The sequence below is a fragment of the Anser cygnoides genome, chromosome 1, assembly GCF_040182565.1.
Source record: "Anser cygnoides isolate HZ-2024a breed goose chromosome 1, Taihu_goose_T2T_genome, whole genome shotgun sequence".
Classification (NCBI taxonomy): Eukaryota; Metazoa; Chordata; class Aves; order Anseriformes; family Anatidae; genus Anser; species Anser cygnoides.
Genome location: NC_089873.1, coordinates 139,453,388 through 139,480,090, shown reverse-complemented (window position 1 = coordinate 139,480,090; position 26,703 = coordinate 139,453,388). Strand labels below are relative to the sequence as shown.

General features: G+C 41.5%; 1 protein-coding gene across 3 annotated transcripts in view; it reads left to right on the top strand.

Moving 5' to 3' along the window:
* Positions 1-25,975, top strand: part of LOC106035704 (cohesin subunit SA-2-like) — a 62,228-nt gene extending 36,253 nt beyond the window's left edge. For 2 of the 3 annotated variants that reach the window (XM_066983122.1, XM_066983131.1), the window contains exons 14-33: positions 818-925; positions 2,838-2,946; positions 3,795-3,912; positions 4,796-4,899; positions 5,342-5,434; positions 5,530-5,619; positions 6,635-6,838; positions 8,242-8,318; positions 9,277-9,364; positions 10,270-10,347; positions 12,270-12,362; positions 13,083-13,251; positions 14,498-14,649; positions 15,483-15,584; positions 16,914-17,068; positions 17,170-17,298; positions 20,534-20,724; positions 21,722-21,890; positions 22,903-22,996; positions 24,960-25,975. In XM_066983122.1, the coding sequence (XP_066839223.1) occupies positions 818-925; positions 2,838-2,946; positions 3,795-3,912; positions 4,796-4,899; positions 5,342-5,434; positions 5,530-5,619; positions 6,635-6,838; positions 8,242-8,318; positions 9,277-9,364; positions 10,270-10,347; positions 12,270-12,362; positions 13,083-13,251; positions 14,498-14,649; positions 15,483-15,584; positions 16,914-17,068; positions 17,170-17,298; positions 20,534-20,724; positions 21,722-21,890; positions 22,903-22,996; positions 24,960-24,968 (2,332 nt within the window). In that variant the 3' untranslated portion in view covers positions 24,969-25,975. The remainder of the gene's footprint in view (positions 1-817; positions 926-2,837; positions 2,947-3,794; positions 3,913-4,795; positions 4,900-5,341; positions 5,435-5,529; positions 5,620-6,634; positions 6,839-8,241; positions 8,319-9,276; positions 9,365-10,269; positions 10,348-12,269; positions 12,363-13,082; positions 13,252-14,497; positions 14,650-15,482; positions 15,585-16,913; positions 17,069-17,169; positions 17,299-20,533; positions 20,725-21,721; positions 21,891-22,902; positions 22,997-24,959) is intronic. The other variant, XM_066983138.1, reaches the window with a different exon arrangement.
* Positions 25,976-26,703: the final 728 nt, after the last annotated feature.

The following is a 26,703-nucleotide window of genomic DNA, read 5'->3' as shown; positions in this document are numbered from 1 at the left end:
AAGTGGAAGGATCTCATATGTTGCTGTTTCATTCTCTCAAGTAGCTTAGTCCAATGACATTGTTATTGCAGTAAGAAGCAAGCATTTTGAAACTGTAACCCTTGTTTTGGTCTTCACTTAGCTGGTATCTCTTTGGTGGGTTATTCAACCTCAATGCTTCATTTTCCTGTTTTGTAACAAGTTGTAGTTAACACCAGTGCTACCTCCCATAGTGTGTTCTAGCTTTATTAGTTGCCATGTGGCATTCTCAAGATGCATAGCTGAATGCCTGTAAAAAACGTTGTGATTTTCGGTGTATTTGGACAGAAAGGTTGCAGGCATAAGCATGCTATCAAGAATGTGTTTTGGTTTCTTTTTATGTGTGACTCTGTATAAGCCTAGTGTAATGGAGTATAAATTTTAAAATTCTGTTGTAAAAAATCATTTTAAAAGACTTTGTTCTGCAAGATGAAGTTTTCATGTTTATTATCTTTCATGACAACCATCAAAGCATGAGGTAAAACTTGCCTCTTTCGTTATTGTTACTCTTTTTACCATGGCCACTAATCAACTTTAATTATACTTTAAATTAATATTCTGTCCATCCAATGGGCCTGACTTCTCATGGCTTGTACAGACCTCTTGTTTCTCTACAAAATGAGTAAAAAATGCTGCTAGTTCCATTTGATAGCATTTGTAAATACATCCTACAAAACTTTATCTGTATAAACAAGTTGCAAGGCTAAGGAGCATCAAGTCTAATAAAGCTGGACATACCATTCATTGTATTCTTTGCAGATAAACCTGAACTATAACTTCCGTTGTTATTTTTGCCTAGGAACTGCGAGGATGTGTTATCAGATGAAGACTGTGAAACCTTATACCAGTTAGTTTATACCACACACCGTCCACTTGCAGTAGCAGCTGGGGAATTCCTTTACAAAAGGTATCTCTGCCTATTTCTTGCATATTCTCATTTGTTTCGGAATGAAGGTGGATTTATTTAAGAGGAACATTAAGCATTCATTTTTCTGCTGGAAGCGTGTGTGCCATGAGGATAGTAGATGTACTTTCTTCTTTTCATTTGGCAGGGAAATGCTGTCTGGGGGTGATCATTTGTTCCTTGGCACGGCCTTCCACAATAGGCATGAGAAAAGTTGCAAGACTAACACAGAGAATATGAAACAATTGACTGATCCACAGATACCATGCCACGTTGAGAATACACCTCCTTTCTTTCTACTTTCTTTTCCTGTTGCTTTGCTTCTTACAAGCTAATTCATCACCTAGCATTTGCTGGATTTCCATAGCATTGGTGATTAATCACAAGAATGGCCTCCTCTTCCCTTTGGAAGTTGCCGTATACATTGTAAAGGCTTTGAATAATGAGAGATGCAGCAGATTAAAAAGCCCTCCCAATTTTCTGTCAGGTTAATGAAGTACAGGGTTTATCTTCCCCAGGAGTAAGTCTTATAAATGGGCTTCTTATAACAATGGTTGCATGAAGTGAATGGAGTTGGCATGCTAAAAGGAGAAGAAATAAATATTCTGTCTCTGTGGCTGAGAGAAATAATTTTGCTTTACGAGGAGGAATGAAGAATATTTTGGCAAGACTTTTGTGGGGAAAAATTCAGAAGTAATAATGGTTGGTGTTTCTCACACATGCAGAATCTCCTCCTAGCTGCCTGTTCCTATCTGGCTGAACTGCTGATATTCCAGGGTTTGTGGAGCCACGGCCAACAGAAAGACAAAAGAAGATAAATTTCTCTTTTGATGAGTCTTCTATCACATCTGTTAGCCTTACTTAGTCTTTTCTGTTTGTCCCAATATTCTGTCATAAATCAGCTGTTTTTCTGCTCAGAACATGTCTGTCTTTTGCTACTAAACTGTTTGCCTTGATAACTTTACTTTTTATACTCAGCTTTGCGGTGCAGCATGGACATTCTGACCTTCTAAACCTCTTCCTTGTTCTTGTTTGCCCGGGTCTTCTCCCTGGCACTTCTACTAGTATCAAAATCTTTTTTTCTGATGTGATAGAAATGTTAATGGCAATGTCCTTTCCCTAGTTATACTGATAACAGTTTTAGTATAAAGTTTGTTTTTATTTATTTTTTTTCTTCTTCTTTATGGTGTGTATGAAATGTCAATGCTTGCATTCTTAACTTAGGTTGCTTACTGAGCTGGCATCAGTTACACCAGCAGAAGCACTTTCGGAAAGTATAAGTCTATACTGACATTGAGTAGTGCGGTCCTGCTTTTAAATCCAAGATATTTGGGCCTGTATGTGTTTTGGGATTAGCACTCTCCATGAGCAATACAGTCACACTCACTTGGGGCAAAGAGAGAAATAGAAACTGTTGTAAACAGTTTTTTTACTGTATTTGTGAAATGGAGTAAATTGTCTCTTGTAAATACAAGGTACTATGCTTTCTTTAAGAAGCTTTGGTTCTAAGATGTACCATAATGCGACTAATGGTAGGGTAGTAATATTTTTACTGTGTTGTTAAGGTTTAAATTCAGCCTAGAGTAAGCCCCTTCACAAGCATGAGAAAATGCCTACCTCAGTATATATTCAACACCTTGGAATCTGCATCTGTTGTCCAGAAAGTTGGCAGGGTACCTGTTAAACTGTCAGAAACAGTCTCTGCATCCACAGGGACGACAGATCTCTCATGATGGAAAACAATCTAATCTCCTTTCCTTTCATCTAATAATAAAGTCTAATGTGATTTACAGTAAATAAGTATACATTTAGAAAAAATACACTCCTTGGGATCTTGAAAGAATGAGCATTATATTGGCAAATGGTCATAAGGGGAATGTGGCAGAAATGAACTGACTTCCTTTTCTGTTGGCAGGCTGCTTAGTTATGAGGGAGATGAAGAAGTTGTGCCCAAAGAAGGAGGGAAGTCTGGGGCGAATGCTCACCAGTTGAAAAGATTAATACATTTTTTCCTGGACAGTGAGGTGAGAATAGCCCCTGCAGTAAACCTTTCCAATTCAGTGTTGCATGTTAAATCAAGTTCTGGCTTCCTTTTGAGGGATATTTCTGGTGGTGAGCTCAGAAATGTTTGGTGTTTGGCACGTTCTCACTCTCTAGGAGGAGTTGTTAATGGAGACAGAATTTGGCATTTCTGTTCTGTGTTTTAAGACTAATTTACAACTCTGCCAGTGGAGAGAATGAAAGCTGAAGCAGCTTCTGAAAACAACCTAAAAGACTAATGGCACCATGTGAATGGTTTCTGGTATGTGTCTGCGTCTTTCTGCAGGCAGCTGGAGGTTGCTGAACTGTAGCCCTGTGCTGACTGAGAACTGTGTAGTTTTTCTGAGATTTTATCAGTTTAAGTGCTGTACTTTGCTATTTGGCTTTTGTGGTGGTGCAGTCCTATGTCTGGCCAAAGCGTCTAAGGCACAGCCGTTTTAAATCAAAGTGCAAAGAACTTCACAGACGTTATCTAAAATGTTACCTCATTTCTAGTCCCAAGGTTGGATTTTTAGTTATGATCAGCAGTATAAAAGCAATACATAAACTAGTTTTAGAGAGATTGCTGAAATTACAAAGGAAAGATACCATAATAAGAGGAAAGAAAAGCTTCTTTCCTGATTTATCTCCTTTTCCCCCCACTTTCCTGCTTTGTATCAGACTGAAGACAGTGTTTAAATGTTGAATAGCCTCAAACTAAATATGTTGGAATACCGTGTGTGAATGTATGTGTGCATGACAGCTTTGTAATTGGAAAAGGAGAGGAACATAGGAAGTTGTATTTCTTTTAATGATGTGTTTGCTTTTATAAGCTTGTGTTTTTAATCCCTAGGTACACAAACATGTTGCATACCTCATAGACAGCTTGTGGGACTGGGCAGGCACATTTCTGAAGGACTGGGAGTGCATGACCACACTTCTATTAAAAAATGATGGAGGAGACAGAGAAGGTGGGTGAGCAAAGAGCTTAGCTTTGTCTGGATTAATCTCTTGATGTTGTTTTTTGAACTTTGCCTCAGCTAGTTTAGGATCATTTCATATTGCAGTGCCATTTGATCCCAGATTGTGGCCGCCAAGATGTACAAAGCAGATGTACTGCTGATTACGTGATTTGCAGCGACATATTTGTTTTATTCAGTATTCTGCATTTATGTAATGTTAGTTTAGAAAATTTGCAAGAACACTTGCATTATTAAGCTTAAGTAACATTCCCTTCTTTTGTTTGTTTGTCCAAAACTTGAGAATCTAAAAGTATTGATTGAAGTGTGGTATTTTTGGACTACTGTTCATGCCTGAAGAGAAGAAGAACAATGTGTTGAGTTCATTGACATCTAACATGTTAGAAAACTGTTTTTTTTTTGTTTTGTTTCTTTTTTGTTTTGTTTTTGTTTTTGTTTTTTCAAAAATATTTTAAAGTGAACTTTAATGATAGTTGTTGTAGCAGAACTGGAGGTGGTTGTACAATTGAAATCAAAGTTTGCGGACCCAGTGAGTTAAAGCATTTTGTTGCTCAGAAGAGTAGTTTTATCCTAAATGAGATAGTAGTTAATATAGATAGGCCTCATGGAAGCTGCCTGTGTTTTTGGGAGCCCAAGTGCCCTAAAAAGTTTAGTCATGAGACAAATAATCGGCTTTGTGTTCAGTAAATATAGAAAATAGTTTTCTTCAGGTTAAATCAAATGCGCTCTAGGTGTTTATTTAGCAACACTGCATCTTTCTTTCTGTAGTGTCCTTCCACAGTTGTCCAGATAAATGAATAGGCATTTCATTAGCTGTTGCTGCAACTTCATTTTTCTTTTGTGTGATGCTGAAAGGAGACTGATTTACTTACAGCATTGAATGATGCCCATAAAAGTGCTCTCACTGAAATTATCCTCGCGACGGTTAGAGAAGCAGCTGAAGGTCATCCTCCAGCGGGCAGAGGTGCAGCCAAAAAAGTCAGTGCATCTTATTCTTACATATTGTGCTGTAATCACAATCTCTTTGCCTTATGTGCTTTGCCAGAGAGCGTGTTCCCAGTGGTAGGTATATCTTCAGAAGTGAAATGGCTTATTTTTACAAAAAGTCACACTGTCGTTTAACCTGTGGATCTTATTAGTAGTGGATGTTGAAGGGGACGAGCATTAGAGAAAAGCAAGTTAAAGCAAGTTATTGACAAATGGTGAGCATTTTATCCATGCAGAATTGTTGTTCAGTGCTTTGCATCTAATTTAAGGTTAACAGAAAATAAAAAAAGCATCTGGTTTTCTCCATGGAAAATATCTTTATCTTGGCTTCATTTGATTTAGATAAAGGCATATAAGTTAACCTTGAATTACATGTAAAATTCCACTCAGATCTAAGAGATTTTATAATTGAAACAAAATGCTTTGTCTGCAGATTCTGTCAGTAAAAGAGAAGAAAATACAATCGGAAGATTGTACCAAAATTACTGAACATTTTATTATGGTGCTTCCTCAGCTCTTGGCAAAGGTAACTAACAGCTGCTCTGTGAATGCATGTTAAATATTTCATTAAAATTCCTGCAGTGCACTCATATCCTGTTTTTTTTTTTTTCTTCTCTGCAGTATTCAACAGATGCACAAAAAGTGGCAAATCTTCTGCAGATTCCACAATATTATGATTTAGATGTTTACAGTACAGGACATCTAGAGAAGGTGAATAGGAATTGGGGTAGTTGGTGCATGTGGAAAGTGCTAAATTTATGTGACAGTGTACGGAATTCAGTGTGACTTGGAACAAATAGAAGCCTGTTGAAATATTAAGAAACAGTCTCATACCTTGAGGAAAGTGCTCTTATTCAGGCTTTACTTTTTGATTGGAAGCTGCCAAAGAAAAGCGTTAGTGCGTGTCAGTTCTGATATGCTGTGACTGGCCCTGCTGGGTGATGGTTTGTGTTTTCATGCGATAGGCCTGCCCCTGGGTTTTTCATTGTTGGGTGGAGAGAGGGTGGGTTATGCTATGTGTCTAAGCTGGCATCTCCCTACAGAGTAGGTTTCATTCTCCTTGAAGACTGGACTCCCAGCTGCTGGGGGATGATAGTAACTGAAAGATAAGAATGGAGATAGTGTAACCGCTGATGGGAAAGGGATGGTCAGAAATGGATAGATTAAATCCTTGAAATAGTTTAATGTATTCTTAAGCAGGGATGTTTACAGGGAGATAACAAGCAAACGTGCCTCGATTACTTTCAGCACAAAACATTAACTGGAAGAGGGGGAGAGTCAGTGGCATGGCACAAGTTAAGTTTCCTCCTGCCAGTAAAAGTGAAGATTCCAGTTGCTGACATGATCTGAAACAGTCTCCGTCCTCTGCTGCTGGGGGAGACAACTTTCATTGTTTGGAGACACACCTTTCCTTTGGAAAGATATCTTTATTCCCTACCATTTTCTTTATTTTTTATAGTAGTAGTAGTGCCAAAGGTGTATTACTGAAGTGAAACTTAAAACAGTTGCTTCATTTTTCACAAAGATTCAGAGACAATAATGAAAAAGAGCCATAAAGCCAGAAAAAAAGCTGTATCCACTAGCCCTGCCCCTCTGCTCCTTAGACCGACAGTTATTTCATACTGGTTGTATGACCTACAGAGATACATGGTCCAAGTGAAATGTGTCTGAAGCCTAAGTGGATTTGCATACATTTTACCTGTAATACCCCTTTTATCACTTGCAGCATTTGGATGCTTTGCTGAGAGAGGTAAAAGACATTGTGGTCAAACACTCTGACATGTCTGTCCTTGAGGCATCCTCCAGGACTTACTATATCCTCTGCAGTGAAGAAATTGCCATCTACAATCAGGTGGATCGTGCCCGAACTCAACTGATAGATGAGTTGACGGGACAGCTTAACCAGCTACTAGATGGCTTCTGGCAAAAGGTGAGTGTGACTCATTGTGGAGATAAACAGACTGTTTCCATATGAAAACAGAAGAGAAAAAATTAAAGGGGATATGATATGGAACAATTTTTCGCCTGCTGTTTCTCTGCTTGAGGGGAGCAGAGCTTTCAAGATTGGGTTTGCTCCTCTGAAATGACTGACGGTTTACATTTTAATGATTTAGATGTGTTTTGGCAGGAATAGAGTGGTGAAAATAATAAATGAGGTAGTCCACAGCAGCAAAGGGGCATTTTCTGTCTTCTGAATATTCTGGACACGGGTTCCACTGTTGTAGTATCACTATGCCAAAGATACTATGTGAAAGAAAGACCGTGGATCTGTAGGTGATGAGATTGTTCCCTAAATACTGGTTACTGCTTTGGTTCTGTAGTTCACCATATTTGACTGTACGCCTTTTATAGTGTGACTTTGGCTGCATATTTCTAGGAAAAAAAACACACAACAAAACAGGAGTCTGTAATGCAGACTGCATAGCTTTGGGGTCTTTGAAATGATGACTTGAAGGAGGACTGTAGGGTCTTCCTCAAAGTTTTTCATTAGTTCTAAAAAGCAGAAACAGCTGGTGGTGATATGAATAGCTTGCTGGCTGAACTGAACAACAGAAGCCCGCAGCTGATCTGATCAACCGTGCCGTCATGAACAGGTGTCATGCCATGGTATGAGAGTAAACGCTGGCAGGTTTTTATTGGACACTGGGATATTGTAAAATGTGTCAAGCCAAAAAATCCCCTAACCTCAGATTGGATTTATTTTGTTGGTCTTAAATAGATATCTATGTCAATATGGGAGAATGTGCACTTATGAGAAACAAGATAAGTGCTAGACCAGGGATTCTTCAACTCCTTCATAGAGTAATCCATATCTAAATAAAGAGATTTTCTCCTGCAGCCCCTCCCTTCTAATTCCTGGTTGTATATACCATCTCCCATAATCACGTAGCATCCTTGTGGAAACTGCAGCAATTGCATCTATGGGAAAGTATTTTAATATATTTTTAGCTGTCTTTGAATGTGATCTGGCAGCTGGAAGCCCGGAGAGTCAGCACCATGTGAATGGTTAGCTTTCCAGAGATACCTAGCAACTGTGTGAGGTTTAGCACTTTTGTGGTAGCCTAATTGCTAGTTTTACTCTGTGTTAGCAGTGCTGTAGTACAGGGTGGCTGCTGGGGATTTAGTAGTGACAGGGGCACTGATAGAAAATTTCTGTGCAGTCAACATGTTGTTTTCTGTTTACTGTAGGGGAATGCATAAGTAGCATGTGTGAAGGGGCGAGGGCTGGAGGAGAGTAATTCAAGTCTGTGGGTTGGGTGGGAAGAGAACGTAGCGATTACTTTGCCCCGTGCTGGCTAATTCCTTTCTCTTTCCTAAACCTGCGTAATTTAGGAAGAAGGATTTTGTACGGATGCAGGAGAAATTTCCCGGATGTATGCTGCTTTGAGAAGATTAGCAGCTTTTCACAAGTGAGATGTTTATTTACATACTGCTGATTTACTTTCCCACATTCTTTAGTGTTGCCTTAACAGATGCCAAGTGACAATTGCTCCTGCTTGTTGGGTTTAGTAAGAATTTCACAAGAGAATGGAAATGATTCCTATGAGAGATGTTGCAAGGCTTAGTTTCTCCTGAATAGAGCTGTACTCTTGGGTATGGATTTTTTTTTTTGACTTACTGAGGTTGGAGAATCAGCCCTAGTGGGGCTAAGAAGTGTGTATAATAGAGTTGGGATGTCAGAGTGGATGTGGAGATCCTCTCAGCTACGTTGTTACGGTGCCTCCCTCCTCGCTGCATCCTGTTGCACTGCTTTATGGTCAACACTGATAGTCAGTCTGAAGAGGGTGTAATGAGTGCAGATTTTTTCCCAGCAGGTGTTATCTGCTTTGTTTGTTTTAATTTACTTGATCTTCTTCTGCTAAAACATGGATTTTTCCAAAAGCTTGGTTCTCCAGGGATTGTTCACCAAGTAAATTACCATGTGAGATAGTAGAGGGTTGGGGAAATGGCCTTCTGTTCAATGTGTCTTTTGCTTATCCTACATACTAGAGCTGCTCTGTTCATGCAAAGAGAAACTTAACGTTGAGTTGCAACACTTGATAATATTCAAAGTACTCTTTTAAAATGTATATAGGGGAATTTTTCTTTAGACGTTTTTGGGCACTTAGAGAATGTGAATAGATTGTATAGGAAAATGTACAGAGGTCAAACTTCCTTCTCCTCTCCTCACAGACACTGCAGTTTTGTGGCAGGAATGCAGACTGTATTTCTCCCCTCCCCTTTAGAATTAATTATTAGTTGTTTAAAGTTACTGCTGTACATCAGAGGAAGGCAAAAACAGGATTAATTTAACCTACTTGATCAGGTGAGATTTCATTTCTTGCTTAGTGTGTTGCTTAGACTTTTTTTTTTTTTCCCCACTTGCAGTGCCCATGATCTCACCAAGTGGAATCTGTATCACAAGACTTTACGGTTGCTGGTGTTTGAAATGGAACATGGGAGTTTGTCCGTTCTGGTGAGTTGTTGATACTTAACATTGAAAGCAGGAGAAATAGCAAATATTAAATAATCTAATATATGAGTGTTGTATGAGGCAGGAAGATGTTGTTTCCATTTGTCAATCTGGGAAACTGAGGTTTTGGTATAATGTTATTTAGAATCAATGGATTATAGCCATGTATTCATTAATTTGGAGATTTTCCAAAGCTATGATAAGGTAATCATCTGACAACTTGAATAGTCTTTTCTTATGCTCAGTACTTCCCACTGGTTGCAAAATCTCGCTCTGAGTGCATAGAAATTGTTGGGACTGTGAGGAGCATGGTTTCCTTGTAACCAGAAATTGAAATATTTTGGACCTGTTGCTTGCAAATTGACACTTGACAAGGATAGTTTGTTGTCTCAACTCAAACTTTGGCTGTGCCAAGGTAGAGGTATATCATGGTATTTTAAGTACTTGAGCAGTTAGTCAGGCTGTGTTTTCAGGAGAATTTGGGGTTATTTGTAAAAAGGTGAAATTTAGCCAAAGAGGGAAAGTCTGCAGCCTGTGGGTAGACTCCTTTACTTGTAGCATCAGAGAATGAAGGTTTGGCTTCTATTCTGAACTGCCCTCTGGAGGAGTCAGCCTTTCACCAAAGACGGCAGAGAAATCCTAAGCTCAGCTAAAGTTAGCCTCTGTGAATACCCCTTGTATTACCCAGTTAAGTTCCATTGAACGCATCAGGATGTCAGAGTTACGCAGAAGTAGCACCTTAGTAATGAAGTTTCTCAGCAGGCAATGTTTACTTATGTGTAAACCTACTGTGTTTATTTTGAAGACTTAAATTCTTTACAGTGTAGAAATGGCTGTGCAAGCAGCATGCCAGGCTTTTTGCTGTCAAGCCTTTCATGTAAATAAAGGACATGTGTTTTTATTTGCAGATGATCCTGCCAGCTCTCCAGTGCACCTATTTTTCTCTCCTGTGGCAAGTAGCTGCAGCTGCAGAAAATTCTTCCAAGGTTGGCCATTCCACATCATTTTGAAACCCAGGGGTTGTGCTTCTAGAAGTTCAAGATGCTTTTCTATTCTCAGATAGCCAGAAGAAAACAAGCTTTCTCAAGAAGACAATTTGTGTATTTTCTTGAGGAAACCAAACTGAGTTGGGACGTTTTTATTTTTTTTTTTAAGTGTTTATGCCTTTCCAGTATGCAAGAGAATAAGGGAACAACAGTTCACCTCTATTTTTACTACAAAACATGTGCAGTGAATTCTTCATGCTTGATGGAGATAAGGAACTTGTTCCACTGCCAGACAGTTTGTTCTCTTGCTTTAAGCAACAAATAATATTCAAGGAAAACTCCAGGAAGTCCTGTTGCTTTGTTTTATTCTTATGTTCTTATTTTACTTATAGATTCTGTGACATCCCACTTTCTTCAAACTTTCTGTGTAATTTTTTCATCAGCTGACTACTTACTTTCCTAATTGGTTTTACATAGTGCCAAACTCTGCCAGATACTTCAGAAGATATTCTAATTCAAGATACCAGAGAGGAAAACTCTTTTATGCTTTGATTCACATGTGAATCTATACCTTTGCAGTTTCTCTTCATGGTGAATCCTGACTACACCGAGTGTTGCTGTTTCTGTCATTCCGTCCCTTTCCTCTGGTGCTCCTGTGTGTACAGAATAGGGCGCTGACGTGGGCATTTGTTTTGTGTGAGAAATGTTAGCTGGGAGGTTACCCGTTTGGTGACTGATTCACTATCTATTCCCGTCCCATTCCATTCCTGAGTGGATGTCTGCATCTCTCACTGCTCTAATATGTTCTGCCTTCCAGTCCAGACACTGTTAGCTTGACTGATAATGGGGCAGCACATTTTTGAACTTGGCCTTTCATATGGGGGCAGATTTTGATTGGAAGCACGGTGTTACGGCCCACTCTGCAGGAGCAAATCTGGATATTGGCAGAGAGAGAAGTTCCGAGAGCAAAAACGATCATTTGCTGGACAGCAGCTCTGGGACTGTTTCTTTCCCCCTCCTCCTCTAATGGTGTTAAGGCAGTGTTTTACCTCCCCCTCTGCTCCTTCTCAGTATGCCCTGGGATGGATCCCCTTTCTTATAAAGATACAGTTGGGTAGCATGAAATCCAGCCCTCCTCTAAGGGTGTTCTTCTGTTGATTGCTCTTTGCGGTGCAACAGATGGAACCTAGTGAAGGATCAGGAGGTCTTTTATTTGGCTCTGGGCAAATCGAGTAGACTGTGTTAACGAATAGACTTGTCTAAGCTTATGAGTGCCAAAGTTTGCAGTGTAGTTAAACTGGGTTTCCTCTGGAATCAGTAGAAGGGGAGAGAAGAGCAACTCTAGAAGGCAATTCACATGTTGTGTGTTGAAAATAAAGTGCGATGGACTAGAGTTTTTGTGACTCTACACATGTCTCTAAAGTGGAAATTATTATCCCTGTTTTATAAGGATAAGCTGAAGTGAATTCAGCAGACCTTCTAGTTGCTTGGAGGGCTGTATCAGGGAATAAATGCTATTGGAGCTGCTAACCCTACAGATGGAGAACCAAAGAGTTTGTGACTTGCTGAACACCGCTAGCCTCAGCAAGACGCACATGTCCCACTGTTTGTCACCTTTCTGCACCAGAGTGGGGGGAAAAAGTATGTATTTCTATGGGTTGACCTTTCTAACGTAGATATCGTGCCTGAGAGCAAGACATATTTTTAAAGTTGTTCATAGCTGGTGAGCTGTTGCTACTGTGAGATGTGAGTAGCTGTTGCTACTCTGAGATGTCAGCTTCTTTCATAATGGCATCTGCTGTGCCATCTTAAGTGAATAGTATCAGTGGAAAAAGATGCAACTATTGTTTATTCTGTAATTCTCTATTGGGTGATAGACCCTAACATCTTAGTCCTGTCACTTTCCTTACATATGTTTTTAGGGGGCTCTTCTGGCATTACGAAGAGAGCTGAGGCGTTTCAGTGAGATTTGCATGTACTTCCTCACCCATAAGGAAAAAGATGTAAGAGAAAAGGTTTGTGTTCTTTTGTTTTTGTAAGGTTTGTTGCCTTTCTTGCTTTTCATACCAGTATTTCCTTCTACTGATTTTGCAATGTTTTGTCTCTTAGCAGAGAAATAACTCTTTAAAATAAACAATTCTCAACTATTTATTAGAAATAAATGCTATTTATTTTAACATAATTAAAGTTAAGTTAGTTAAAATGCTACAAAACTTAGTGCTTTAGTCAAACATAGGTATGTGTTGCATGGGTCCATATGCAGAATCAAAGCCTGAATCAGAATGACTTGATTTGCCACTTGATAGTCACTGTGCTTTCTAATTAGAATGATCAGTATACTGGTTACTGTCATTGCTTTTTTAATGCCTTGCTATGAATATCACTTAAAAAATGAAACATTTGGAGACATTGTCTGGAGATTCACAAGTTGAAAAAGAGGTATTGTGGCATAATAGAGTTCATCTTCCTTTTCAGAGAAGTTTGAAATACAAATCTTTAGGTGGTGTTCATGCATGGTACTTGTATATACCGTATGCTAAAGTATAGGTTCTGGAAGGGCTCAGCTGTGGCATTTTATCACAGGCTGGAGCCAACAGAAATCTTTAGCTTGTGAGGAAGAAGTAGGATAGAAACCAGATTGTGACTTGTGGTGTTTGATGGAGATGCAAATGGCAGTTGGCATGAAAAGTAACGTGGTCTCTGGATCTTTCATTGGCTTTGTTTGCTTGATACAGGCCTTCGTGATACTCTGTGACTGGCTGCTGATTTTGAGTCATCAAGATTCAAATAATAATGAAGAAGCAGTAGGACTTCTGGATTACCTTCCCAGCACTTCCCTTCAGGAAAAACTGCTTTTGTTTGTCCAAGAACATATTTTTGTGGAGGAGAAAGAGGAAAGCAAAGGTCAGACATCTTCATCACTGAAGAAACACTCTACCATTTTTGCTGTTATTTGCTGGCTGCACTGAACATACCAGGAAAGGGGGCGAGTCCTTTTTTGGCCCCTTTACAAAGTTGCTCGATGAATATAAATTCAGTGTTTTGTCTCCACTGTGGCTCAATCACAGGAAACGACTGCCAATGTACTCCCAGGTAGAAAGGGCTGATGTAATGCAGGCATGGGTGGAAACGTACAGGTATTTGACAGACTGACTTTGGTGGTAGAGGTGGTGTCATCCACCTTGGTGGAAAGCCTTGCAGTGTTACAGTGCAACTCTGTTGATGCATGGACTCTTCTAAGCCATCAGAGTAAAGGACTGGTGGATTTTGATGTGGGGATGCAGAGCAGTTTTTGTGGGAAACAGCTACGTACTTGTTGCTGTGTTGCTTTTTTCAAACAAATTCAGATGCCGAGTTGAGGATGTTATTGTGAAGGCTGGTTTCTTTTGGGAGTGTTTTGAAAATAGGTTGTTGGCTCGTTGTGGTTTGAGGCTGAGTTCAAGTGTCATGCTTTGAAAAACCAAGCACCATCCTAGATTACTGTGTTGAACTCTTGTCCTTCAGCTGTTCACATGGAGTTCTGTGTTCAGCATTGGGCGTATTAGCTACGTTATGTACCTGAAACTGATCAAGTCTGTCCTGTTTTGGGTTAGATGGCCTTCTGAGATCAGTTTCAAACCTGGTCTGTACCATGCTTTCAATTTCTCAGTCCTCCCCACAAAGGATCCCTGTCAACCTGTTGCAGGTTCCTTCCCTAAAGAAGTCATTTTTTTCATGCTGTGGGTGTGCTTGTCTGTGTGAAAAGAAAGAAAAAACGCAAAAAAACAAACCCACAAAACACAACGTGATTGCAGTGCGTCTGGTCTCTTCCATTTTGCGTGTTTGTGCCTTTTATTCTGCAATCTGGTTCTGTTCTATAGTTGTGAGCAGTGTTACACAAGGAAATTCTGCCTAGTAGAAATGAGTAATCCCTATGAAGATCAGAGTAGAAGACTGTGCAAACAACTCACTTTCACTGTCATCAGCTGAAAGCTTTGAAATGGAAATGGAAACCTGTGTTTTCTGACACACAGAGATGAGCGTAGCATCTGTTGCTTAGCATGTTGGCTGAACAGCTGAGTCTGTGCTATTCAGATGAAAGTTGGTCATTAAAATTGAGATACCTTGAATAAAGTACTAGAACAAAGCTTCAATGCTTTTGTTTCCCTAGACCTGACAAAAGAGGAGGAGAGAAAAGACGAAAGCTGCAAACTTGACGACTTGAACAAAAAGCGGAGTCTTCTTGCAGCATATTGCAAGTTAATAGTGTTTAATGTGGTGGAGACGACTGCAGCTGCTGAGATCTATAAGCATTATGTGAAGGTAATGTTTTATATAACGTCACTTTGCCTGTCAGTGCATTTCAGTGTTTGAAAGTGACTCCAGTGTTTGTGAAAGATGTGGTGGTTAATGGTTTATGGCTCAGAATCGTCGTATAATCACAAAAGGGCTATAAAATCAAGCAAAAGTGGAACAGTCTCTCCTCCTTGCTCTGCACAGGTGTGTCATTGCAGACAAAGTAACTGAAAGTTGAGTAGAGGGTATATGTCTGAACATCTGCTCCGTCGCTTCTCCAAAGAAGCCATTACGGAGAAGTAGTTTATGGCTGGAAGAGTGTTTTAACTATAGAGATTCTCACATTGAAGTGGTCAACATATTTCATAAAGCTCCCACAGTTCATGTTCAGATGGCCTAGATTTCATGTGGGTCCCTGTGCTTAGCTGCTAGAGCCTCAGCCACTCTGAAATGTGTGTCAAGAGGGCTAAGAACAGCACAGAGTGGGCAATTGCCTTGAGTCAATTAACAGGACACTGGAAATATCTGAATGTGGATATTGATCTTCACTTCATTGGGCAAGCACTGGTTGAATATGTAAAACTCTCTGTTCTTCTTCTAAGGAGGATTTTTCTTTTGATATAATAAATACTTAACAATTTCAGAGTAACTTTAGCATTCACGTTACTCTTAAGGGAGCATACCTTTGCTTTAAACATGAAATAAAATAAAAAGTCCAATTTTGTTTTTTTTTAGCTTGGGTGTACTGATACTGGGAGTGTTTTATAAACTTCTTGTGTGACATGAACATAGTCATGTGTTTTGTGTATTCCCAGCATTATGAAAGGGAAATGATAATTTTCATTCGTTGCTGTTAATAGGCTTACAATGATTTTGGGGATATAATTAAAGAAACTCTAAGCAGGACGAGGCACAATAACAGAATTGAGAGTGCCAGGGCACTGATTCTCTGTCTACAGCAGGTAAGGTTATAATTAAAATGAGAGGATGGGGGTTCTCATGACAGCTGTGTTTCATATTAGTCTTTTGCCTACCTTTCCGTAATTATTCAGATTAATTTAAAAGCCTTGTGAAAGAAATTGGTTCCTTGGCTTTGCTTTCTATTTATATGTGTTTTTGCATGTCTTAATGAAACTCCTTTCAGATCATTCCACCTATTTTAAAATGTAATTTTGTGCACAGGGTGGTTTTTTTGTTTGTTTTTGTTTTTGTTTTTTTTTAATCTTCAAAGGCATAGTGTGTTCGGATTGATGTAATCTTTGAGATTACAGAGTCTCTCTTGGGACATGGTGGGTGTCTCTTAACCTTAAGGATAAGGATAGTATTCTATGTTTTACTGACTACCTCAATTCCTATTGAATTTGAGGAACTGTGAGGAAATGTGCCTGTGGCTGGCCAGCTCTAAGCCCCAGTACTTTCAGTGGTTTTTTGTGGAAGAAAGTGGGGCACAGCCCTTTTGAAGGGTTTTGCAGCTGCTGACTGATGAGGCCAGTCAGCTATTTTAGCAGCTGCTTCTGCCAGCTCTGCCCATGGCCGGAGCTGCTTCGAGCTCGAGTCGTGCTGTAAGCCCCAGAGCAGGCTCCTCCCAGGGGGTACTGATACATGAGCTTTGCTTATTTCACACCCATTGCCAGGGGCTTAGATCTGCGAACCAGCCCCTGAAATCTGAGCTTAGACGAGGCTAAGCAGCATTTGGCTACATGTATTCTGCTGACATAGTCAGGACTTTGTGTTTGTGTATCACATAGACAACAGGCCCTTTCTGGTCTTTGCTTGACCTTGAAAGTTAACAAGTTGGAGCTACCTCCATGTTCTGTTAGGAAAAAAAATCCCAAAACATAGCGATTGGTTTTGAGACTTGCTTTTAACCCAGTCTCACTCTCAGAAATTGGACTGTACTGCTACCAGACCTGTGTGCTATATCTGCATTCTGATACCCTGAAAACCTCTCAGGCATATTAGTCCTCTTGGGCTTGATTCAGAAGACCCAACAAGAGATGGGGCCATCACCTTCAGGAATTGATTCTCTTTGTATGCATATCTTTTTTTTTCTTTTCAGTTCGTGCCTATCTGTTAAGCACTTGTCTTTTGTGTCAGTTCCTAGTGCTTGTTGCAGTTGTGTTGCTTTTGAAGAACATGACTTAACTTCAACAACATGACTTAACTACAATGACTTTTGTAAGACTTCTGTCTTTTAAGCTGTTACTGGGTCCGCATGTCTCTCTGTCCTCCTGAAGCTTTGTTTGCCTGTAGGGTTACATGTGGTTGCTTATCTTGGACTTCTTTTGCAGCTGTTTCAGACATGTGCAGAAAGCCAAGATGGTAGTACTGGTGTGGACTTGGCATCTGCTTCCTTCACAAACATGAAAGAACTGGCTCGTCGATTTTCGCTAACGTTTGGCTGGGACCAGGTGAAATCTAGAGAATCTGTAGCCATGATACACAAGTATGTGCCATGTAATATCACTTTGTCCATGGTCATTGCTTTTGGTAGTTGTCTGTTTTATGACTTAATTCTCTCTCTCTTTTTTTTTTTCCTTTCAATAGGGAAGGGATTGAATTTGCCTTTCAAGGAGCTACTGGAACAGATGGGAAGTGCTTTCCTCCTAACTTAAGCTTTCTGTTAATCATCAGTGAATTTTCCTATAAACTGCTAAAGCCTGACAAAAAAATAGTGTAAGTTAAGTTCTTGCAGTGTCATCCACAGGTTGTGTTTTGTGTATCTCTGTTCGTGGGACACTTGACCTTCAGTGCTGGGGAAGTTGCTCAAAGGCTTTTCAGAGAACTTTTGAAATCAATCTGCCCCTGAGGCTCTTGGTTTTAGAGACACTTGTTGAATTTTATAGTAGTATTTACTTACATGTGCAGTATCCATTCTCCACATTTTTTTAGAATGGTTGTGACTTCATGTGGCAGTTATTGTAAGGGAAAGACAATGCTAACTTTGTGGCAGAGATTTGCAACTTGACTGGCTAGTGGAGTGGAGGGAATGGTTTTCTGAAGAGAAAAGTAAACACAAACAATTGAGGAAGATGTAATGCCCAGATAATTATTTTGCAACAATCTAATTCCACAGGGTCAGGACTGAGCCATTTGACTGTTGTCTTTACTTCCCTGGTCAGTACTGTGTATTTTGGATATCTGTACTTCAGTCCTCTTCTTTACAAGACACTGCAAAAGTTATTTCAAAATATATAATGAGTATTTCCATTTTCCTGAGAGCACATTTGAAGACGTGGGAAAGTTAGATGAAACATGAAGACACATCTGCCTTTTTGAATTCCTTAGCAAATTACTCCAATACCTGACAGGAAAGGTTCTGCTTTGGAGAAGAAGCAATGAAATGAAAGAAAAACAACAACTCATCTTGCTGAGCCCCATGTCACTTGTTTGGTCCCGTGTCAGTTTGTCTTAAATTGAAGGTTAATTCTCCATGGGGGCCATCAAACATTTTTTATATAACATAGGTCAAGATTGGTAAAATGTCTAATTCTCTGCTGCTTTACATGACAAATAAAGTTTATTAATGATTGCCAGTTACCCACACAATATACTTTTTAAAAATGGATTCAAATTTAAAATGCAAAATAGCAAAGAAAAATATCTGACATATACTGATCACAGCCCTGGTAGATCTGAGGTGGATAATCTATAGGAAGTGATAACTTCCCTTTCTTTTTGTGCATTTTTCTTGGAGAGAATCCTCGCGATCTATGACTAGGATTGGTTTTGTACAGTTTCTGTACATCTGTGTCCATGTTGCCTGGATTTTGAAGTTCTGTTATCATCTGTGTGGTAATACTTGTGCAATAAGTAGATGTCTGTTAATTCATTCTTGAAAAAAACTGTAACTTCATGCACCTTCAAGGAGTATTTTTTTTAATTAAACAAGAGAAAAAAAATTCATAATTGATGTAGGCAGATATAAAGCTATATCCTGATTATTCTTTCCTATGGTTATATTTAACTTCTTGACCGGTGGATATATTCCGGAAGTATATCCCTCATTGTAATCTATATGTTCAGGTAGGTTTAGACATCGAAAACTTTTGTGGGAAATACAGAACCTAGCAGGGAATGCTCCTTGAGTTTACTGCCTCGGAGCCACCCACTACTGCTGGGAACAAATGAGAAACAATAAAATTCACAAGGGGGGAAATTGGAATTTTATCCAGAACTACTTTCAGGCAATGTTTCTAGAGTAACAGTTTCTATTCTGGGAGGCTTAAAACGCCTTGCAGCGGCTGGAGATTATATTTCCTCCTAGAAATATTTAGGTTTAGCTGTATCATAAATTACTGGGTGGAATGCTTTGGGTCAACATGAACTTTCAGAAATAAACATCTGGTTATTTTCATTTTTATTATTAATCATAGGATTGATGTCCAGGTCTGTATATTCACATATGTAAGCGTACCTATAACAGATGAGATACAGAATATGGGCATTTGATAGAAAGGAGTATATTTCAACACCATCAAAGTATATGGATTTTAAGCTTCTCTGCCTGTAATTGCCCAGGCTGTAGCAGTAAAATATCTGACGTGTCAACTGGTCTGTGCCACAAAATGCACACAAGAAATGAATTATTGAATAACAAGCAGTACGAAGAGCTTGACTCCTGAATAAGTAAGAGTCTTTCCATTGACATGGACAGCAGTTGGATTAGGCCCTAAAACAGTAGTTACAATACGTGCTTGTTTGAAACCAACAAATTCCATTACTGGGGTTTCTCCATTCCCGAGGCCCCCAGGGTCTACGACTCTAATTGTTTCAGAGTCAGAGCTTACCCTAACCTCCTCCCAGCACTGATTTTCTTTCTTTTTTTTTTTTTTTTTTTTTTGCAAAGCACATGAAATGCCTGATATTTTCCAGGCCACACTCTTAATCAAAGAAAGAATAATATGCTGTACAGGCTGGTGTTAAAACTGTCACTTTTGGTTTTGCTAAGGTAGGGTCTGTTTTAACAACACGGGGCTTGATTTTAAAGTGATGAGCTGTAGCTGAAATGTAGTGAATATCCAGTTTCTAATCCTGAGTCAGGCTGTGATTTTGTTTTCTTGTTGTTATGATATAGGAACGGATCAGAAAAACTGTGTCAAAAATATCCTATTTTTCAAAACGGAGAGACCTCTTGAAGGAGACCTCTTTGCTCCAGAAGGGGTGGTAGCCTGGTGATTAAATTATTCACCTGAGACTTAGGGAGGTACAATGTCAAGTCTGTGAATCGAATCAAGTAGAACGGGGATTTGAGCCAATGCTTTCTGCGTCCTGTGTGTTGTCACAACTGCAGAGCTGTTAACTGCTTTTTTCAGACACTTGAAATCTTATTGTGAACCTGGGAGGATTGGATCGGGGTTGATACGATATTGCAGAGAAGTGTTTTTATTGCTTGTTCATTTATAATTTTTTTTTTGACAAAACAGGCACTCGTGGTGCAAATACCCCACTGCCTGACCTGCCGTGCTATTGAATCACAAGGAGCATCTGTCACCTGGGATCTCCTTTGCGTGGCAGTCCAGGAGGCAGGAAAGGGCCACCAGGAAAAGTGGTGTACCCTCACAGTCCTGCTCCGTTCAAGCTGCCCCTGGCAGCAGCAATTGGCAGTGACTTCCTACGTGGGGAGTTCTTTTTAGAGAATGATGTAATTCTGTAATTTCTGCGAATCAAACGTTGTTTCTAATGCTGAAATTCAAGCACTCTCTTAGCTTTGAAGGCGTTTGCATTTTAAATATTCCCATATTTCAGAGATGTCAGATAAGAGAAAAAGGGTGTCTTCCCTTTCGCTCCATTGACAGTTCTGTCTGCACCTTTTGACAGTAAAGGGAAAATGCCTTTCTAGCAAAACCTTCCCTAGATATCGAGGGGAAAGATACTGAGTTTTCTTATGCTTGCTTTTGTTTTTCTCCAGGTATGCTTACTTACAGAGGTACACAGTAGAACCGCTGCCTTACAGCCGAGACGAATGGCAGCCGTTGATTTGGTACAAAAACTCCTTATTGGCAAACGAAGATGAGGAGAGCTCTGTCCTCGGCAGCTTAGGAGAGTGGTCCCAAATGGGCACGTCTAAGGCATCTTCTTGCAAAAGGAAATTGTCGAATGGTATGGGAATGGGGCTGCTCTGAATTAGCTGTGTTGGCTTTGTCTCAGCAAAAATGTGCTTAATGTTTTGCATTAGCAGTGCCACAGTTTGTTGGACCTTGTGGACTTTCCAGCTGGAACTGTGGCTTTTGCCTTCAGCTTTGTTGCCAAACGTTTGCTGTTGTTAAAGGTCTCTTCGTTACTCAGTTGGAGGAAGGTTGGTCTGGAGACCTTGCGTGAGCCAAATTCAGATGATCTTGAATTGAGCTCTGACATTTGTCTGTGCCACTGGCGCTTGGTTCATTGCTTTCAACTGTTACGTTAAGGGCGTTGTTGATTTGGGCCCTGTAGGTGATTGAGAAAGGGGTGATATTTCCAGAGGTTGATTCGTGTCTTCAGCCCAGATAATCTGGGCCAAATCTTCCTCTGGGTTCTTTCTATCTGTTGAGATTTTAGGGGGTCTAGCCTTCTAAATTGGGATTATATTCCTAACTTAATGAGTTACGTGGGCTGCTCTCATGGACTTCCAATCTGTAAGGACATGGTGGGGATTAATTAAATGTAGTAAAGCCACAATGAGAACAGTTGCCAGTAAAAATCCTAAGTGCTATGGACGTGTGCAGTTCTGTGGGGAGGAAAGGGAATTTCTCCCAAAGACCTTTAGTTTCTCTCTCATTCTTTCTCAGAATTTCTCTTGTCAGTGCCCTGCCTTCAAAACCCTTGTCCTTTTGGGTCCCAATGGCCCTCCTATCTTGAGGGTGATAGTCAGCAGTGCTGATAGCACTAAAGGACTAGGGCCAAGATCGTAAACCTAAATCGCAAAAATGATCGGGGCAAATTAACTTGTTTTTCTCTTTTGTGACTTTTAGTTGCACCTTTCAGTAAATGACTGCTTTGCCCCAAATCTCTCCTTGAGCTTGGCTTCCATTGCTCCCCTGCAGTGGGGACGCTGCTGTTGGAAATGTCCAGCCTCTGAGGACGAGGTTGAAGAACGGGGTCTGTTCACTGTCTCCTACAGGGTCTTTGCCTGAAGCCAGCCATGCTGAAGCAGCAAGCCAAGATCCAGCCTTACAGTCTGCTTCCCAGCTTGCCTCCGCAGCAGGGAAGAGCAGAAAGAGGCTGAAATCTCGAGAGACGAACTTGCAGGAGCATTTGCCGTTCCTTTGTCCAGGCGGGCTGCAGAGAAGGTACTGGTGAGATGTCTTAGAAGCTCTTTCACGTGTCCTAGTATTGGTAGCTGGGGTCTCTCGGCCCACCTCTGCCTCCGTTTTTTTGTAGTCCTGCCATGGGCAAAGCGCAGAGTGTTGTACGAGCTGTGTCCCAGTGCCAGGTTGTGTTTTTCATTTCCTCAGACCGATAGCTGCGTTTGCTGCTTTGACCTCGTTGTTCCCCACCGCCACAGAGCTTCCATTTCTTCTTGGGCTAATACCAAGCGCACGGGGAAAAGACAAGGGAGGAAGAGTTCCCTGTCCCACTTCTCTTGTCTCTGGTCCTGATTAGAGGCCTGTGGTGTCAGCTGTTCCCTGGCTGTGTGGTGCAGCCCGACGGTGTGTGTTTTCTGCACCTCTGGAAATGAAAGAGAGGATTCTTGTCTCTGCAGATCCGTTGTTAACTACTGTGTTACTGGTGGCTTTCTTTTAAGGAGCTGCATGTGTACATGCAGTGTGCACACACACAGGAGTGGAACCCACCAGGACAGGATGTAAGAGAGGTATTGCAGAAATGGCAAGTCTGCAGTCTACTTTTGAGCCTGTGTAAAGAACTCCAAGTGCTCAGCTGGGATAATATTGTCCTGCAATGCAATTCATTTATTGAGCTGGTAGGTTCCACTTCCCATATTGGCAGGGTAAAAGCTGACACACAAATCCTAGAAGGACACGTGCTTTTTCAGGTTGTGGGGCACCTGTTGAATGGTCCTGGTGAATACTAGTAAAATAGAACAAAAAGTATGAAACATAGGAGATTGCAGGTCCAGCCTGTTTAAGTGAAGATACTGTTTCTGAACTGCCTTTTTCAGACATTCCTCAGAGCATCACCTATTTCATACCTAGGAAATACTGAGCCAGAAGCTTTGGGCTACCTTCTGTGGGTGTCTCAGCAACAGAATGTAATATGTGCACTACTCAGCCTTAATAAAACTTGTGCAACGTATGACTTCTCTCGTAAAGTTTCTCGAGACTTAGCTTTTTTTTTTTTCAGCAAAGATGAGATTAATACAGAAGATGTCTTGATGGAGCGACAAGCGGGAGATAAAAGTGAAGATGCTGATGTTGATGTGATTGATGGAGACCAGGTAATTTCGGATTGGGTTTTCCAGCTCTGTGGACAGCTGTACTTGGGGTGGGTGAACATGAGTTCAGAACCTCGTGAGTACCCACCTGGCTGTCGTACTCATTTTGTGGCCCCTTTCAGGCTGAGGAAAGAGGTTCTCCCCTCTTCCCTTTCCAGCTGTGTCTGAGGTCTCCTTCTTCAGGTCATTTATTTGCATGCCTTAAGGCAACTGGTAGCGTAGCTTCTGGACACCCTTAGGTATGTTGGAGACCAGCTAGGACGCGTTACGAGGAAGATCCAGTTTCCTGTTCCCATACTGCGAAGCTCCTTAATTAGGAACCCTCTGCAGTTGCTTCATGTTACTGACACATTGCAGGGATGGTATTGCTGCGTGGCCTGGAGGGAATCTGCTTCAAAAGAGGTGTGTGCTTTGCGCTCCCCGGCCATTGATCGCTGCTCAGCCCAGGGCTGTGACTGAAGTGCCCCTTGGTTTTTGTCCTTTTCCATTCGAGGCTGTTGGGGGATTACATTGTCCTCAGACCAGGTGGGAATTCAAAGGGAAGCATCTGAGCGTTGCGGGCGTGGGGTGACAGATGGCGCAGCCTGGTGTTTATCTTGAGGGCACCTCTGGGGTCAGGTGCAGCTGCCTGCCGGGGTCTGAGCGCAGGCCGGGAATGGATCCTTGCAGCAGGGAAGGACTCGTGGCCCTGGGGGCAGCGGAGTGCCAAGGGCTCAACCAGGCTGCTGCACAGCACGGGCCTCGCAGCAGTGGCTGTCGTGGAAGGAGAAAAAACGAGGGCATGAGGTTCCCTGTGCTGCAGCTGATCACTGCCTTTCCTTCCTCCAAGGGTTTACTCTGTCAGCCATTGCAAGGGCCCGAGTGTTTCCCTTGGGTTTTTCTCTTGCGCTTCCTTCTGCTCTCTGAACTTGTAATGTAATACAAACCCAGCGTTTTGCAGACTGTTTTTTGCAGTGATTCAGATAGCCCCTTGATTTCTAGCGGCTCTGGCTACCTGGGATGTAACAAATAGCCCCATTCAAAGACCTTGCCTGATTTTTGACTTCCTAAGTGAGGTTTTACTGTAAAGTTGAACAGTTTCTTCTTGTATTTGAATGGTGGTGCTTTTTTTTTTCTTCCTTTATCTTTTTAAAGAGGATTAAAAGGAAAGAAAGGACTTCTGTGTTTTCTTCCAGTTGTATGCCTGTTAAAATGTAAAATACTGCTTTAGGCAGTGGGTTTGCAGCAGCTCCTATTGAAGATAATAAAATAATGTAAATTAGCAGACCAAGATTGAAATTTTACAGAAAATGGACAGCTTTTAACTGGTGTATGTGGCCTTTCCCTGTAGTTCACTTTCTGGGCTCCATGGGGTGTAGAAATACCTCTTCCCTTTTGTGGTTGCTAGAGTGCTTTCTGAGAGCCACCTATGGCCACATTGCTAACTGGTTAGGGGCTGCACAGAACCACAGAACGGTTTGGGTTGGAAGGGGCCTTAAAGATCATCTAATTCCAAGCCGCTGCCATGGGCACGGACACCTCCCACCAGACCAGGCTGCCCAAGACCTGGGCTTGAACACCTCCAGGGATGGGGCTCATCACCAGGGCCTCACCACCCTTGCAGTAAAGAATTTCTTCCGTTATATCTAATCTAAAATCTCCCCTCTTTTAGTTTAAAGCCATTATCCCTCATCCTCTCATTATCTGCCTGAGCAAAGAGGCTCTCTCCATCTTTTTTTATGAGCCCCCCCCCCCACCTTTAAGTACTGAAAAGCTGCAATGAGGTCACCCCAGAACCTTCTCCAGGCTGAACGACCCCAACTCTCTCAGCCTGACTTCCTAGGAGAGGTGCTCCAGCCCCTTGGTTGTCTTCATGGCCCTTTAGTCTGATATTTAGACGTCTCTGTTCTGATACCGTACATGCTGCTCCTGTGTGATGTTTTCTTGATAGTATGAGACTGACTAATCTGTCTTTTGTCTGGTCTAGAAGAGTTAAGGTGAAGCTGAGGGGATAAATGGAAGTGAAGAACACGCTACTACTGCTTTCTGCGAATTGTTCAAGTGAACAATGCGGTTGTGATGGCATCAACCAAGGCAGTGGGAGATACGCAGCAAGTCAAGTCTCCCCCTGTAGGCACCCACCCACTACCAGTTCCTAGCACTGTGGGTGATTTCTCCGCTCTGCTGCTCATCAGTTTTACTGATTTGGCTGGTGGTGTGCTCCTGAGGTGTGGGTGTGGCGAACATCATTCCTGCACTTCATCCTGGACTTCAGTGCCCTCGTGGAACAATTCCCAACCCAAGAATTGCAGTCAGGGCACTGACAAATACTCAGCGACTCTGTGAACTGGATGAGAGAAGGGTGCTCAGCTCAGAGCAGCGTTCTGCTGGGTGTTTGAGACGCCCGAGACGGCGATGCGCTCGTTTCCTCGCGCCCCATTACAGTGCAAGGAGCGAGGCCCGGCTGTGGACACGGAGCTGCTTGGGTGATGGATGTCAAGGGACTTGGCAGGGCTGCTAGTTTCCTGCCTGTAAAATGCAGAAGGTGGCTCAAAGTGCCTGAAAGTATTTCTGAACGCCAGTGCTCACTGAAACAGGGTTGGTTGCCTGTGGGGATCAGAACACATTCTCAGGAGACTTGCATCGAGATTTGTAGCAACAACAAAACAACGGTGGACCAGTTGACTCAGTATTTTCCTCTGGAATAAATCCGTCATACACAGCAAGCACGTAGTAGTTACTGGGGGAGTGAAAAGCTTGAAAAGACAATGTAAATAGACTGTAAATACGGCCCTTCAGAAGCAGTATTTCCATGACAGGTTTGGAAACGTTCTTCACGCGCGTGTTTTTTTGGAGGCAGTAGGCTGAGGCATGTTGGCCCTTTGTTACTGCTCCATGGAATTGTACACTGCATTAATCCTAAAAGCTTTTTTTAAATTTTAATCTATGTATATATTTTGGATTATAACGGTGTAAAATAAACTGTATAACCATTGCTGTCCATTAGTGCTGAAGGTGCACGTGATGGTTCCACAGTGAATCTGGAGAAAGAACAGTGCTGCTGCCGGCCTCTGGTTTGCCTTGTTATTAAATACAACGGGAATGCAGCTCCCAAGAACATGACTGAAAGCCGTGATCATTGCCGAGGCATCGGGTGTGTTTCAGTTTGTGCAGTGATCTTCCCCTCATCCACCAGGATTGTGGGTCGCAGCCTGGCCCCTCACAGTAGGCAGCATGCAGCTGCACCAAGAACACAGGTCTGGGCCCACAGGCAAAGCGCTGTCAGAGTCTTGTGAAAAAAGATTAGGGATGGGAATAAGCCTTCAGGGGAAGGTTTAGTAGTCATTCTCCAAGGAAGATGACTTCTACAGCAACACCCTAGTTTGCTCCATTAAACCTCTGCACATCCTCTAGAAAAAAAGGGCCTTGGATATCAAAAGTATAATGAAATCTCTTAAATCCTGCTCTCCCTTAAAACACAAAGCATCAACAATAGCTACAGTTTCTGCCATTTACCATAGCTCTGTTTAATGGAAAAATGTAGTGAGAAAAATCTTTGGCTGCACATGCTCACGTACAAGCGTTTCTAACAAGCTAGCTCCCAGCTGCAGGGTTTCAGGTAGGGAAGATGAGGATGCCACAACCTCCTGAGCAGCAATAGAAGTTCAGGATCATCATCCAGAAAGGCAGTCTGGCATCCTTTCTGACAGTACCTTTGGAGAACACAGCTT